At 41.2% G+C, this 17,271-nt stretch overlaps 1 protein-coding gene across 3 annotated transcripts in view; it reads right to left on the bottom strand.

Moving 5' to 3' along the window:
- The window catches only part of TTC39A (tetratricopeptide repeat domain 39A), a 52,122-nt gene extending 34,851 nt beyond the window's left edge, over nucleotides 1–17,271 (bottom strand). The window contains exons 1-2 of one of the 3 annotated variants that reach the window (XM_064665253.1): nucleotides 17,114–17,271; nucleotides 5,732–5,836 (exon numbers count right to left, since the gene is read on the bottom strand). In XM_064665253.1, the coding sequence (XP_064521323.1) occupies nucleotides 5,732–5,836; nucleotides 17,114–17,148 (140 nt within the window). In that variant the 5' untranslated portion in view covers nucleotides 17,149–17,271. Of the gene's footprint in view, nucleotides 1–5,300; nucleotides 5,371–5,731; nucleotides 5,837–7,957; nucleotides 8,169–17,113 lie in introns of those variants that run through there. The other 2 variants (XM_064665254.1, XM_064665255.1) reach the window with 2 other exon arrangements.

Genomic DNA, 17,271 nt, shown 5'->3' with positions numbered 1-17,271 from the left:
GCATCTTTCCTCTGACAGGGCAGAGGGTTTATACTTTGCACATATTTAAAGCATTCAGCCAGTACCTATGGCTGGTATAATCCTCTGCAAATGAATCAAAATGTCTTTGGGCACTGAGATGTAATAAAGATGACTTTAGAAATATGTTGAAGGGCAAGCTCAGATAAATTCCTGACACAGAAACTCTCTGTAGGCCTTGCTAATCCACCCCTGGCAAACAGCATGACTGAAGACAAATACTGCTAAGGAGCAACAACTGCTATTTTAATTGTTTACACTCTAGAACGGATCAGATAGCTCTGAATGGCAGGGAATACTCAAAAATACTTGCAGTCAAACAAGGATATCCTTTCCACAAAATCTCCACCCTCAGCACACCTGTTCTCAATACATCTACTTCAGGTGTTTCTCAAAACGAGCAACTCCTTTTTCTTTTCCTTTCAAGGAGAAAGTGGTGAGCCAGCAATGTGTCCTTGGCAAAAACAGGGCTGCACTGAGAGGAGTGTTGCTGTCAGCAGGATGAGAGAGGGGGTCCTGAGGTCCCTTCCAACCTCAGCTACTCTGATTCTGTGGTTTTGTTTTAAGGAGAAAAGCCAGACTTTAAAGACACCTCAATCCATTTAATTCCGCCCCTGGAAAAGCACTTGCCCCCCCAAGTTTTAATAACTGAACTGCATGGAAAGACATCTTCAAGGATAACTTCAGACAACCCTACATTAAGCCATGAGCTAGTAACTCACCATTGTGACTTGGATGCCTCAAAGTTTTCTAATAATTCATATATTATTATGCCTTAATTAGTTTCCTCAATGGAGTACAACACCCTTAAATATCCTTAGGAGTCTCTGATGTTTGATTAGGATTTTCCAGAACCAAAAAATAAACCTTGTCTACAACTAAAGCAACCCCCTCTCATTGACATTAAGCAATAAAATCACCAAAGAAAAATACAAGTGATGATAAATCCTGACTTCCTCTGTATATATATTTTTTTGAGATCTAGGGGTTAAAATAATACTTAACAGACAGCATTACACAGGTACCTGGTGCTTCCTTTGCTTCATACCATCAAGGGCTACTTTTTCCAATACACATGGCACAGACCAGGCTGGCTGCACTGAAGAATTTTGCAGTGCACATCTTTAAACTTCACTGCAGTCTGTGCTCTGTGGCTGCCCTTAATTCCTACTGGCCCTCACCATCTAAACCAATCTAGCAGAAGAGCCATTTTGAGAAATCACCTAGTGCCATAAGTGCTATAAACCCCATGCCAGGCTCACATCCATCTCATTTGCAAGGTAAGAAGAACAGAGAGATGACAGAGAAATTAGTTTAAAATCCAGTGGAGTCAGGACAGCTCTGTCTTGGCCTCACACATCATGATTCTTTCAGTACACTGATAATGAAAAGTAGGGAAAAAAAATGAACCTACTACAAAATGCCAGCCTGATGAAGTGTTCCTGTTCATTTGATTATTCATCAGCCTCAGTGCAGAAAAACACACTTCACCTTGTATTCACTAAACTAAAACCCTTCCAGAGGTTTAAATTCAAAGCACAAGGGAGGGACTGAAATAGTACCCTTCCAAAATTACAGAAATTTTCTTTCAAAATCAAAGCAAATAAATATTAAATTCACTAAATGCACTAAAAGGTAAATTGGTACTATTCACATATATGTGGTGAAGATTTCTCTATCCAGTAATTTGTTTCTGATACCAAATCACCCCTTCCCTATCAATGGTTTCATCTATGTTGCTTCTAATATTTGAAGGAGACAGTAATTAATGTCTATCATTAGCCAACTGGTGTTTATCAACATTCAACTTTTTATTTTCCAGGGGTTGGGATGCAGGTAGAAATGCAACCAAATATAACTTATCTATGTTATTTCTCCTAATCATACAATTAAAGTTGCCAGTTACATCCTGGTGTATTGCCAGGACTTTTAAGGCCTGGGTTTTATATGGATGAATACAGAATGAAACTTGATAGCTGTTAATTTTCCTTCTTTTGATTCCTCAGCAGCACTTTCCTCAGGACATTGTTGGAGTTAACAAGCCTGTATGACATTAATACAACTAATATTATGATTAATAACTTATCCCAGTAGTTGGTATCACATGACTGAATAAGAGGATTATAAGTAATATCTTTAAGCACTTATGGAGTTCTGCCACATGCTTCTTCTCCAACTTTGGTGCAGCACTGCCCTTTCTTGGAGCTGGTTGGAGAACACTTTTATTCCTGCTTGAAAACAAGTGCTTAAGTGAGGACAGTGATAGCCCTCCAGCTGAAGTCAAAAAACTGACCTCAGAATTAACCTGGGACTGCTAATCTTTTGTGAAAAACAAGAGTGCCCAAAATCTTTTTTGTCTAAGCCATTTTCCAAAATTTGGAATCTAGTAAGTTCTTCCGGCTAAGAGGAGAAACCAACAATTAAGTCAGGTTTTGGCAGCAATTAATTTATTAACTATAAAACTGGTGTTCTTCCAGACTCCAGGTATAAAAAGACAGAAAACCCTAGAAAAAACGACCTTTTTCATGTTCTTGACATTCCTCACAGTAAATAGCTAACTCAAGCTTTCTGCAGAGCTGTGCAACATATTTATCCAAACACTGTGTAGGGCTTCATTTTACCTCTGTGTGCTTCCCCTTATTCTTTCACCATTCTCAGTTAAATAATCACACCCTCTCTTTGTGAGATCAGTTCCCAGAGAAAGCTCCTCCACCCCACTGAACAATCTCATGTTTGATTTTGTTCTATAAAGGCAAGAACATTTCACCACCCCATGAAGACAACCATTACAAAAGGCTGCCATTCCTTAGTAACCTCTTTAAACTTTTTGAAGATCAGAATATACAAGATAACATTTAATATTGTAAAATGGGCATATATCTAAAAATTTCAATGATAGTAACAGATAGTAAGAGAGCTCTACTATTGCACCAAGATTTTCATAACTACCTAAGCAGTAACACAATCTCTTCACACCTACCTGAGATACTCCCACATCAGATGACTGAATTTACCTTTCAAACACAGTCATTCTAGAATTAATACTTCACCAAACAACATCAAGTGCTTTTTGGAGTCTATTTGCAGAATAAAGTCAACTGCCTGGAATGAATCCTTGTCATATTGTTCCTATAATACTGCAAGCAGCAACACACGTGGTGCAGCTCATCCGATGGTCCCGATAATTCTGTCATGAATTTATCTTATTTACCATTCTCCCAATTTGATTTGACACCACCAAACCATCAGGTGATTATGCCCTGCTTCCCTTTAAGATAATTATTAAAATATTAAGCATTTGTCCTGGGAAGGGAAGGGGACACCTCACCAGAATCAACTCTTTAATTTATTATCTGTTCACAACAACACGAGGGCTAAAATCCAGTCAACATTTAATCAATTTACTGTGTCTTAGGGTTGAGAAGGATGATGGGATTTTTTTCTCCACTCCAGTGACTGACAGTTCCAGTGTTACTCATGGTTACAGTTCATATATTACATCATATATTGAAAATCACTGCTTGGTGACTGAATTTAAGGAATTTCTTAAGAGTTCTTAGATATAGTGTAAAAACTCAATATAAAAGATTAATTTAATCTTACTACAGAAAGCACAAGATAATCAGAACCCACTGTTGTACAAAGATTGCTAATGATAATAAAGAATATTGACTCTAAAAGCTAAAAGGTAGCTCAGGAAACAAGAAAGGTTATATAACACGAAACTAAAACACCAGATGTATTTTTCTATGAAATTGGATCTCTTCATTATGATGGATTTGCTTTTCTAACAGGAAAAAAAGAGCTTTACCTCAACACAAGTCTAGACACCATCCTCAGATATTTATTTTTAAGCTGCTAGGAAAACTCTTCCGATTCTAACTCTTCATACATTGCCAAATCTGCTGTTAGCTGCACATGGTACAAATTAATTGAAAATACACTTATTGTGGAAGCCAAATGTGAGTAATTTAATGAATCTGCACTAATGTAATACAGAGCAGAGTATATCCTGCACCGTGTTAAAGCCGCAAAAATCCATGATATGAAATTCTTCACAAGCATATAAAACCTGAAAAGTATTTCTCTAAACAAAGATAGTATGTTTATGGACTGTGGAAACCAATTTCAAATCTCAGCACACTAAAAGAGAACACCAAAGAACTGATGGCTCCTAAAGAAAACCCACAGCACTACCATATGTGCCCTCTCTACAACTCTTCTCCTTCCTTAAAGAGGTGGACTGTGTCCACAATGGATATCATCTGTGGGGAAATTTAGCATCCTGTTTCTTCACTGCACTCACAAAGATCACAAGTCTGTATTTCCCTCACTGACAGAGGCAACAGGAATAAGGGCCTCCTCATAACAACAGGCTAACATGAAAAATTATTTTCAAAATGGGTCTGCAGTGTGGAATACAGTCAGGCACAAAAACAGAGTATCAGCTCATGAACTACACTCTGCAGAGCCCAGCTAGAGCTGAATGAAAACCATATGCAACAGAAGAAAAATGGATTTACAGAAAAAAATGAGCCACAGCCTCACTAACTTTTGCAGTGTTTTGGAAACCCCCTTCAATAAAATATCTCCTTATTTTATGCTAAGCACTGACTAAGCATTTCCAGATGGGCACAGGGGCTTTACTGCCAGAATTTAATGAAAACACAGTTTTTCTTCTTACTGCTTTTATTATATCTTCTGATGATATATAAACACTAAATAACACTGTGAATAAAGCCAGCGTTATTAATACAGCTGACACTACAATTTATCATTAATGTCTTTCCCAGAATGTCCTTACATGGTTAAGCTACAGATTATGGCATCAAATATGAGGCTGATACCTCAGCAAAGCAGATATGTGGTATTCACTGTAGTTACCCAGACACATAGCAATTACCCATGAATTTTACTTGTTTCATATTCCAGTGTCCTAAAAGAAGGCATGATGTAATTTGCTGATGGCACAAAAATAAATGGAGCAAATAGGGTGGATGGGTGGAGGGAAATTTAAATTGACCGCAGACTGCAACAAGCCAAGAGCACAGGTAACGTCAGGACAGGGTATGACAGATCACAGGCAACAGATCTGAGACAACAGATTTCAGAAGCTATTTTATGATCTCACTGCTTGCAGCTGGGCCACTCATTAAATGTAGGGCTGCAACATAATTAGGAAACAAGGGCGCATGACCACAACACTGAATTGCAAAATAAGCTGTGAGAAGGTTTCTGCAAATGGTTATTAGAAAACAATGACCAAAAATAAGAATTCATACCTAATGTGTCTCAAACCTTCAATTCATGGTCAGTTGCTCATTTAGACACAAAGCTATAAATTTTCAAATTCTCAGAATATGCAGAAAAATATGGGAAAGGAGGCAAAATTAAAAGGTGACAGAGGATGGTTTTTATCCTTGAAGGAGCAAGAATCTCACATATTGCACTATAGCTGAGGGTGTCTCTGGACATCAATTCCTTACTTCTGGCAGACACTGTTGATCAGTCTTATTATTTACCCACCCAAGTGTAAAGCACTTATCTGTCTTCCCCAAAACTTAACACATCAACTTACCATCCCCTTCTGAACAAAAACCATAAAGACTTATCAATTATTAACAGAAAATCAGCTGTCTAGTCAAAATCTCCTGAGAGATGGTGAAGCAAAGAAAAATAAACAGAGGAAAACTAGTAAAACTTATCAACTTACTTTGCTTGTAAAGAAGCCAAAGCATCTGAGAACTTGTTGTTAAGAAATAAATCCAGAGCTGCCATACATTCACGCAGTGCCACGTTGAGGTCTGATGTAGGTGACCTGCCAGAAGAGATAACAAACTCAGCACATCTGTTCTCCTCCTACCAGTGCATTACTGCTACATTTGAATCCCCCTTCTTCAGTTCCAGCCTTATTCCCATGCATAATCTGCTATTCCATTTCTAGTGACAGCCAAAAATGCAAGTGAATTCCACTATGTCTGTGGATTTGGGTTTTTTTAAAAACTATGCTCTTACCAGCTAACATGTGAAAAGCAATTTTAAGTTTTCTATTTTCTGAAAGTAAGATAAAACTGCACCTACTTTACATAAGAACCTGGACATGCAGAATTTGCCATGTGGGAGCAGAGCAACTTGATGAGCTCAGGTACCAGAACACAGGTACCAGGAGCACTGTGTTCATCACACAGGGTGATGATGCACATCTGACTGTAAGGCTTACAGACCACAGGCTGGTGACATTATGATCATGCTGTCACTTTAAGGATGAGACACTGTCAGTCTGCAACAGATTATTATACCAACTGCTGCTGGAACATCTGCATTAGCTCAGTTCATGTGCAGGACGTTTCTGTGCAAGTGACCACTACAAACTCACAGGTGGGTTAAAATCTCACATGATGCTTGCCCCATGGAACATCACTGTCCCTACAAAGTGCCACCACACTCAAAGAAAAAAAAGCTGCTGCTGCATCTCAGAGTCAGAAGAGTCTCAGTGCCTTAGTCTGGCTGTACTTTTCTCCTTTACAACATTCAGATGTCAGCCTGACCCGTCACAAGGGTTCTCAGCTGGTCTTTAGGTTACTGGCAACAGGATAATACAGACCAGCTGAGTTAGTTTGGCCCAAGTTCATCACCACCAGAACTGCTGGACAAAAAAAATCCACAGAAGAAACAATAAGGCCTTGCACTAACAAAGTTAAGGTCACCTGGCCAGTATTAGGACAGTTAAAACATCTGCATTTAATGATCAAAGAGCTATACTGCACTAATATGTTGTATACAAGTCTGTACAAAACAGCCTCCAACAAAATACAAACAAATCACCATCATGTTCCTGACTCCAAACAGCTCTAACTAATGTGATCTATCTTGTGACTTGGAAACTGTGTTAGTTCCTTAAAAATGGCACAACATGGACTGCTGAAAGGAAAAACAGAAAGCAAAGTCCTGATATCATCTTAAGGAAAAGGCAGGGGAGCACAGAACTAGCAGATAACATCAGTAATAACCATCCACTGCAGCAGTGGTTTGGTTTTGGTTTTAAGAATAATGACTGCAAAGAAATAAAGAACATAATTGTATATATGAAAAACTGGACTGTAAAAATTGAGAGAAACATTATGTGACTTTGTTCATAGTGCCTGTTGTCATCACATTTCAGATAAAATGCAAATCCTTCTGTACCCAGGACGCTCTTCAAGTGCTTTGCAAATATTGATTAACCAAGTCTTGGCATCCATCTCATACAATATGCAACATCATGTCCGCCCAACTATTCTGAGCCCTACTTAATAATTAAAACTTTATCAATTATTGCTTACATGTACTAAAACTCCTATCTTCTTTTGTTAAATCTGTGTCCCTGAACCAAATAGCATATTTAACATGATATAAAACACATTCTCATCTGCTTTAAAATATTTAGACTAGTAACATTTTACCTGGGTTTTTTGTTTGCTTGTTTCTTGTCATGCAGGAGAATTACCCCATTCAATACAAATAAACCTTTTCAAAATATTCCTTTGAAACAGGAGGATGACAAAGAAACAAATCACTGTTGAAGCTCAAAGCACAAATAAGATATTCATTACTTGGCATCTTTTCTGGAATAAGAATTAACAACACAGTGCCACCCACAGCAGCAGCAAAAACACAAGCTGCACGTTTCCCTCATGCTCCAAGGAAACCTGCCATCGGCTGTAGCTCCCAAGTCAAGGGCTTTAGACCTGAACACAATACACACCTTACTTAAATGCTACAAAAATCGTCATTTGTCGCTGTTAGCAACAGGGAAGAAATACTTTAAACTCGAGAGTGCTCAGCATTTTAGCAAACTGATTAGTCATGCTTCGGTGGGCTGCAGATTCTCTCCTGCTTCCAACAGCAGGATCAGAACTGCCTCTAAGCCAAATGGAAAACGCTGTGTGCTGCTCCTTACCTTTCTGCTGAGTCTCTTGTGTTTTCTGACATAGTCATTGCAAGCCCACTCAGCGTTCAGGCACGAACATCCAGCAGCACCCGGTGCCACTGAGCCAGCTGTGAGTGGCAGTCCCGCTGCGAGCGCAGGGCAGCGCCTGCTGCGGCACCGCACTCCCGATTGGACACTACGGGTGATACCACGGGAGTTGGGAGCATCACCAGCTCACCGGCAGCATCCTACAAACGAGCAGTCTGGATGCCAGCCCGTGACGCGTGAAGTTCATCTATCGCTGGATCCCACTGATGGAGGAGGTGCTGGCAGCTGCCAGCGTATCTCTGATCTACAGACCTGTCTGCAGTGAGCAGCAGCATCACCACCTTTCATTCAGCACAAACCAGGCAGAAGCCAAATATCCCTGTAATTACAGAGCTGAGACAACAAGAATTACTGCATGTGGCAGTAATTGGAGCACACCAGAATCCTGCAAACCAGAACGAAAGTCAAACGAGACCAGCTGACAGGCGGGGGAACTGAGGCAATAACTGCTGCAAATGTGAGAAGCACACAGGCAAGAGAGACAGGCAAGTAATTCTTCCCAGCAAGGATTCTCTGCAAAACAGGCTTCAACCCATCAGCCAAACTACTGCTTTTTGTTAGTTCCTATGCCTTTGGGAGGAACTGACACTCTACACGCTCTTTGTAAAAATCTCTCTTTATTGCCATGGAAAACGAGGAGAGTTGGTATTAACAATTTAATCTGTGGAGTGAGCTCATCTGGCTGATTTTGCCCAAAATAAAACAGTGTATGCTCCCAAACTGCTTTGCTGGCACATCAGCAGTACTGGCCCTGTCCATAACTACAAGTAGCAGAAGCTGCTCGTAGTCCTCTTGGTATGACAGCTGGACTGTAAAAGTTGATCAGCTGCGATCTACACAGATAAATTAATCTCTCCAAGAGCATCTAATGTAAAAAATTACCCACCTGCTCGATTACACAAAGCAGTGCCAATAATGAAGACATACACTGCTGAAGGAAGACCCAAAAATGATAAACCAGCAAAGGATAATTCCAGGAAAATACTCTGAATCCATTAACATTGCTGATTAAATCTCTTGCTGATTTTATGGCATCCTCTACAGGAAAAGCCTGTGCTGCATTTGGTATAAAAATTATTGTAACAGATCCACAGGCTGCCCCATTAATGACTCTATTACATGTTCCTAACAACACTATGTACCTGGGCCACAGCAGGAGATAAAAGACATTGCCAGGGTTTATTTCCCCCCAGTTGAGAATAACTACTGGTTACAACTTAAAATTAGCTAGGTGCTTCCATGGCAGGATCATGAGCTACTCTGAAAAGATTATTCATCATTCTCACTAGCTTATTGTACAATTTCTAATTAATATTGTATTCCCCAAATAGACCTTAAAGCCCTGTATGGTGAAGGCTCTGCCTGTTTCTGCCAAGTTCTTCAGGACTTGAGTTGGCAGGTTTTTATTTGAATACCACTTCTCTAGAAACAATTATACTCTCAGACAGCCTTCAGCATGAAACCTCTCCTTCCCCACACATAGCTCTGTCTTCTTTTGACTAAAGAAAACAAATCTAAAAAACTAAGATCTGAAATGTTTCCAAATGTTCCAAATTTAGGCCATTTTCCCCTTGGGTTTACAAGGTTCTTTCCTTTTTTTGCTTGTTGGCAGCAGGTTTTGCAAGGATAGTCATATGGTTCTCCTTGTGGTTTTACTTATGAAATCTTCATTCCCTGCCCCTCCTTTTCAAAATAAAAGAATTACGTTTTCCGTGGTCAAAAGGAAGGGGATGGAAGACTTTTTGAGCGTGGCAGTTACTTTATTTATGCATAATTTTACTTCACTGTGTGCACGATGTTGACTGTTTTCTTACTGTAAGTTTGCAGTGCCTAAGCTTTATGAATTGTCATTGGGTTTTACAGACTTCTTCAATAAAAAAAAACACCGTGAACCTTGCACTGTGCAAAATGCTTAACTCCTCAGTCAACCTATGTGATTATCAGAACTTTACAAAAAAGGTAAGTCTGAAGTTTGTGCCTTTATAGTCATGCTTTTATTAGTAATTCAAAAGCTCCTTCAGTACTGTGAAACACTGAAAGCAAGTTAAATCAGTCATATCCTAAAAGATTAATGCATTTCTCTGCCAAATCTACCTTATCTGCATAAGTCAGCTGAGGTAGTGTGCAGGGGTAACTTCAGGTGGAGGAAGGGAATAAAATACAAAGAGTCAAGCAGCGCTGAGCTAAACCAGAATTTGATGAGAAACCAGCACATGGCAGCCCACGTGCTGGGGACTCTGTTCCCTCCATTATCAGGAGACTCCTGGAGTGGAGAGCAGTGGACACACACCCTGTTTCCCAAATACAGGTTAGTCCCAAACAGGTACAGCAAGTGAGATGCAAGATCAGAGAAAAGCATCTGATGAAATTATTATATTCCTATCCCAAAGAAACTTCAAAGGAAAATCTCTGTGATCACACCACAGATCTCCTATCTCAAGGCCCTGAGCAGCACAATCTGGCTCAGTAATAACTGACACTGCTTTCACCTCATTCAGAAACAGAAACAAAGCTACTCTAGTGAATGCAGGGTTCATGGATGCAACACCTCTGCCACACTGTTGCCTTGTGCTCCTGCTGTCCCACTGAAACCCTTTTTTTTATTACTGTAATTTCAGCTCAAAAGTTTCCTGATAAGTAGTTTTGAGGTATTTGCTCTTTATTCTATTTTATATTCAACAGTTTGGACAATATGGTGTTTTGGCCTCCTTCACTCCCTTGGTATCAAGGGTTCTCTGTGTAATATACAGTTTCAATTTTTGCATGATAATGTTAATCTTATGTTATTAAAAGGAAGCACAAACACTCACAGTGGTGATAGAAACATTTCTGCATCTCTTTTAAGCCACCTGGCAGCATAACTTACAACTATGATGGTGGAGACCTAAGTAAGTACAAAGAAACAACAATTAGCATTAGATTATCTCTATCATAGAATCATTAAGGTTGGAAAGGACCTCAGAGATCGAGTCCAAGCCTTGACCAAAAACCACCATGTCAACTAAACCCTAGCTCTAAGTGCCATGTCCAATTTATCTGTACAAAGAGATTTAGAGGGCTGCTTTTTGCCATGTGGTCAGAAAAAGAAAGCAATAAATTCTTAAACAACCCCTTTACAGAATATTAAATGGAACTGAAAAGAGATTAGTCTCACATGCCCAAAGCAGCTTCATTTTGTCCAAAGAGAAAGGAGGAGTAAAACCATATTAAACCATAAAACCATATTGCTCCCTACCAACACCGTGCCCCTCGGGCTACCAAAACTTCACCCATTCGCACACGTGAGGAGCCTCCCAGAGCACATTTCAAGGTCTGCATTTCGGTACTGAGGAATCTTCCCTGTCAGCCATGCAGCAGCCACTCTGGCGGTCACACTCCCACACCTGAGCTGGGACCGAAGCCCCTCGGCAGCTGCATCCCCACACTCACGGTCAGACCAGGTTTCCTTACCGGCTCGACTCCTGGTTTCCCATAGCAGTCTCAGATAAATAACTTAATCTTGGTGCTATAGATAAATAACAAGATAACAGCTCGAGCTGGTGCCTCTGAGGAGGGACCTGAACAAAGGAACTCCTGGGCTTTTATACCCTTGCAGCCTAAGGGCGGGGAAAGGCTGAGGGTCATTGTCTCCTCCTGTGTCTCTGAGCACGCGGTTCCCTGGATGGGCCACCGGTCCCCGGGCCCTTTGTTGTGCAAAGGGTGGGCAGTTCACGGCCTCTTGGCCGGGGCTGAGGGCTCCTGCCCCCCAGAGCTCAACCTGCAGCTGCACCCAGAGCTGCTGGCACCTCATGGATCCTCAACAGACCCGTCCAACACAGGGACACAACCTGGCTGGCTCATCCGTGGGCCACCACGTGTGTGGGAAGCACCGCCATCGCTGACACCAGGATGTCCTTCCCACCGCTTGTTTTCAGAAAGATCACCACTGAATATAGAAACACTTGCCATGACGCCATTTTCTGTTCTCCTAATGCTGGATACATTAGGAGATACCAGCGTTATCTCCCTTAGCCTTTTCAAGTTTGCCAGGTCATTCCTAAATCAACTACTACTTTTCTAAATAGATGACTGCTTTGAGCAATGTGCTGTAAATGCTATGAGGCTGAAAAAAAATGCCTACATTCAAAGAAAACAAAAAGCACATCACTTGGGAAGAATTCTTTTCCTCTTCTGCAAACATTTCCAAACCCACATGAGATCAGAAATAATCTTGGATGAAAAGAACAAGTAAGCAGTTCTCACAATAATTTGTTACTATTCAGTTTTCAGACAATACAGAAATTTCTTCCTAATTCAAAAGCAAATAAGTTAATGCAAGAAAATTAATTCTACCGTATCCCTTCCTGTCCTATGTGCCAAGCTGGTAATACCTCAGCATTTATCTTTCTGTGTTCTTGAACAGTTTTCTGGCCCACGACTAAGACTCCTCGGCGCTGCAGAAATGCCATTACTTCAACAACAAAGCAACTGGAAAGGTTTCAGTATTCATGTTCTTCAAATATTCTGCATAGAGACACAACAGTGATGCAATTCTGGAATTCAGGATCTCTCAGTCGGTATTTCAAGTTGTACATGGAGTATGACACCATTCATTTTTGAGGTTAACTCAGCTCTCAGATCACTGAGTTATTGATGCCTCAGCAATGTCAAAGGTCTTTTGCTAAGAAGATACTCAAGCTTTTGGCCCTTCTGTTCCAGCAAAGCCTCACAAAGCAAAGGGATGTGGCAAAGCAGACAAGCGAGCAGCAAAGAGGCAAGGGAATTGGCAGACTTGTTCTGCCCTTGGTCCCACCATGATTAACTTGACCAAGCAGGATCCAGGTTGCAATACATTCACAATTCCCATCCTGTATTTGAACAGGCAAACAATGCAATAAATTCATTAAGATAGGTTTGTTCAGACAAATAAAAAGTATTGGTGTAATTTCTGCAGTTCCCTTTCCTTGTTGTACTAGCAGGACTGCTCACAGAGGGCTCAATGCACCACTGTGGGTGATTACTTCCAGTTAGTAGAGCTGCCTGCATCATATAGAATGAAAAAGACACACAATATACTCTGGAAAATTACAAATTATCAACCCAAGCATCCTGCAAACTGCACTAACCTAATTGGAACGTACAAATTAAAAGTTACCTCACACAGGGTCAACACTGAAATAAAACAAATATACTCTGCATTTACAGGATAGCTGCAATTAAGAGTAAATTTTAATCAGAAATCAGACCACATTAATACTTAGCAAGCTTTAATAGCTCTTCTTTTTCAACTCAAATGCTCTACAACCTTTGTCACTTTGAAGGTCACATGATTCACATCATGCCCCTTTTTTAAAAGGTCTTTAGACAACCTTACAATACCCACTTGCTCTTTTCTCCAAGTCCTCTGACTTCTCACCCTTTAATGCCTCCAGTCAACCTACACTTCTGATATAGTTACCCTCAATTTTTAAAGGTCTAACTCTCATCTTATTAAAACTGATGAGAAATCCATAAGAGTTGCACTAGACCACTGTCATGCAATGGCATTGAGCACATTTAGGTACCTAGGAAACAAACAAAAAAGCATGAAGGAAAAGGGAAGTTCACCCTGCCACATTCATGGTAAGAAGCCACAAAAAAAAAAATCTCTGAGATTTGTTTTTCTAAAGACTGCAAGATCAGGGTAGAGATCTGTATTACTTCTGAAATAAGACTCGGGAGAATTTAGGGAGGGATGTTATGTAATTTCCCCTTTTGGTTGAATTCTGCATTACCTAGCAATGATAAAAGCTGACTGGTAGGTAACAGGATAGTTACCTGTGCATCTTCAGCAATTTGTAAAGTCTGGTTTGTACTTGTTTACGCTGACTTAGACTTCACTTCTTTCCGACTTCAGTGTGGTGATGAACATGGAAAAGATGAAATACACTTTTTGGCACAAAAGGTGTTTTCCTGCAATACTGAAGCTGAGCTGAAATGTTTATTGGTTTGGTTTTTGGTTTTGTTTGGTTGGTTGGGGTTTTTTTGGTTGTTAAATCTGTGCAAGCACAATTCCACTGCTGAACAGTACCTTAGGCTCTCATAAAAATAATATATAGGAATGACACAAAATACTTGAACAAATAAGGGACTGTTGCTTTGACTTTAATCATTGCTTTACATGACATTTCAGATTATGTTTCCTTGAGAGCTTTCAACAGCCTGACTTTATACTTCAGAAGTCATCTGCAAAGCACACTTCACAGTACCTTGACCAATAACAATGCCACTTTCTCTCCAATTAAATAAAAATTCAAGCACAGCACTTCAATGCACCTTTATAACTCATTTGAACCTGCCTACTGAATCAATACTCAAGAACAGAATAAAAGTACTAGTAGCAAGTTGTCTTGGCACTGTGCACTGCTAAAGCCATTTTTGAAGAGTTATTCTCTGGCACAATGGCTTCAAGAAGAAAATGGTTATTATTCTCTCCATTTCAGAGCACGGAAACAACTAAGCAAGCTACTTGAGGATAAAAACCCCAAGAAATAAAAAACAAAAGAAACAAGGCTGAATTTGAACTTAGAACGAAAACAGTCTGGGATTTTTCTGTATTTTTTCCCTTTCTGACAGGAAACATGGATTGGTCAAAATTAAAAACCTTGATGCAGATGCAGTGAGAAGATTTCATCAGCTCGGGATGGCAATTTATTAGTTAGAGAGAAAGGTAAAATGACATGTATGTTCACCACTGCATTCTGTTTCATTAACATTTGAGCTTCCAGCCATTAACTCAAGAATATCTGAATGACCATCCTAACATTCAGACTGCCTGCTGACCACTGTTTTTTCACAAAAGATGACTGAAAGTTTTATTATCAAATTGAAGAGCTGAAAATCTGCAAAATGGGAGGTCATTTTTCGTCACCCGTACTCCAAAAATCTGGTGTTTACTTCTCAGTTCCAACTAATCCTCTAGACCATTGTGTCCTCTAACTATGACCTAATAATCTCAATCCATTCTCAAAACATACCTGAAACCTAAGAAACCACAAGCCCTGAGAAAACATTGCCTAGGAGCTTAATGGGGGATTTTAAAGGAGTGTTTTAACTAAAATGTGAACTACAATGTGGAAATAGCATTATTTCCCCACAAATTAGCCAAAATCCAGAATATATGTTTTCAACACTTTGTAGTACAGTAAGTGAAACATCTGAATGCCTTTAGATCCTGGTGCAGTCACCCTGGAATGGGAGAGTTGGTTCCAGTAGATGGAGCTCCAGAAAGGCAATGAGGACTCAAGTTCTCCAGCAGCTTCACTAACACAGACTTTCGGGACAACCTGCCCAATCTAGACAAAATTCACCAAACTCCTTCCTGCTTCTCAATATTTTTGCAAGCATTCTTCCCCACATTCAAAACCTCCAGAAGGACAACACAACCAAAACCTGTCAGCCTGCTGCCACTGTCAGCACAAACACAACACCTGGAGGTCATTTCATGATGTAATTTAAAATCATTACTGCAAACACAGGGCACTGTGTTTAACTCCACCCTGGAGTTAAAAAAAAAAAAAAACCTAAAAAAATCAGTGGTCTAGTAAAGAATTATTAAGACAGAATATGGCAACAAAATTATATAAAGTTCCTAAAAAAAAAAATCACAGAATCATAGAATGGCCTGGGTTGGAAGAGACCTTAAAGATCATCTTGTTCCAACACCCTGCCAAGGGCAGGGACACCTTCTTCTAGACCAGGTTGCTCAGAGCCCCATCCAACCTGGCCTTGAACACTTCCAGGTATGGGGTCATATATATAAATACTAACAGACATGCCATTTTGGATCATTAGCAGGTCTAACAGTCTGGATTTCAAAATCTTATAGGATTTTGCTGCTTTAAATGCCACTAGACCACCTCCTTTGGTCTCTGTAATAACTCAAACATTAATATCAATGCCATCAAAAATGAGCATAATTGAGTAGCTTATACCATCTAAAGTTTTCCATCATGATTTCTGCAGATGAACTAAAGTCTCGGGTTCATGTTTGCTGTTTTCAACTTAAAGATAAAGGGAAAGCATGCAGGCAGAAACAGAGCACACCACCGCTCCCAACACTCCATGAAGAACCATGAACGGACCCATTACCACTCTTCTAGAAAGCGATTTGCTGACCTGTCCAGAACTGCACTCTTAAAAGCTTCTACTCCTACAGAGATTATAAAGCAGATTATCACAGAAGACTGATGTCAAATGGAAAATCCACAAAGAGACCTTTAACGCAGCCACGTCTAAAATTTAACACGCCATCATCACCAGGGAAGAATGTTATTTACAGACTGATTCAGCTTTAGAAGAAACGATTCTCTCACACGCACACAAGGGAAGTTTATGTATTTTAGGGGCAGTGGGAGTGCACACCTGGAATGGAGAAAGTTATCCACCTGCAGCTCGTTCATGAAGGCGAGCAAGAAGGTGTTGAGTTACAGAGTAATTAATGCCAGTGTTGTGCTGTCAAGGTGTGTTGCAAGCTGTTCAAACAGGAGCTCAAGGAAAAGGATCTGGTCTTCCACAGACATGACACGCTCTTCAACACCACTTTGAAGCCCAAAGTCAATTTGCATATAACTACTGAAGGGCTCTTGCTCAGGAATGTAATTAGCTTAAGCTAATGCTTTTGTCTAAGGAGAAAGTAAAAGCCCTGAAAGTGCAAAAACCAGTTTGTGCCCCCGCAGTCGCTGCGGTCGGGGCGGGGGGGGTGGGTGGTGTCAGCGAGCACACAGGTGGTCAGAGCCGGCTGCTGTGTCAGCCTGGTGGCCACAGCGGCCCCAGGGGTGGCCCGGTCCCCACCTGGGCAGCCTCAGGCCCGCGAGGATGAGACGAGGCGGCATCGACCGCCCGTCGGGAGCAGTTCAGCGGGGCCAAACTCGACTGAGCGCCCCAGACCCCAGGGGAACCCTCCGCCCTCGCCCCCTGCAGCACCCGGACCCTCCTTTCGGGGTGGGCTCATCCCACCGCTCATCCCGCCCTGCACGGAGCATCCCCAGAGCGCCGGGGGAGGCGGCGCTGCCCCCCGGGGACCCCCGGCCGGGCCCCCGCCCCGCCCCAGCCCCGTACCGGGCTCCGGCGCCGCCGGCCGGGCAGGAGTCCATGGAGGCGTCGCGACGGGCAGCGGGAAGGGTGGGCAGGGCTGGCGCTGCTGCTGCTGCTGCTGCTCCCGGCGGCCGCCGCAGCCGCCTCGCATGGTGTGGAGCGGCGGCAGCCGGAGCTCGGCG

The sequence above is a fragment of the Pseudopipra pipra genome, chromosome 9 (genome assembly GCF_036250125.1).
Source record: "Pseudopipra pipra isolate bDixPip1 chromosome 9, bDixPip1.hap1, whole genome shotgun sequence".
Taxonomy (NCBI): Eukaryota; Metazoa; Chordata; class Aves; order Passeriformes; family Pipridae; genus Pseudopipra; species Pseudopipra pipra.
The sequence above is the reverse complement of the archived record's forward strand: the minus strand, read 5'-3'. Positions and strand labels throughout refer to the sequence as shown.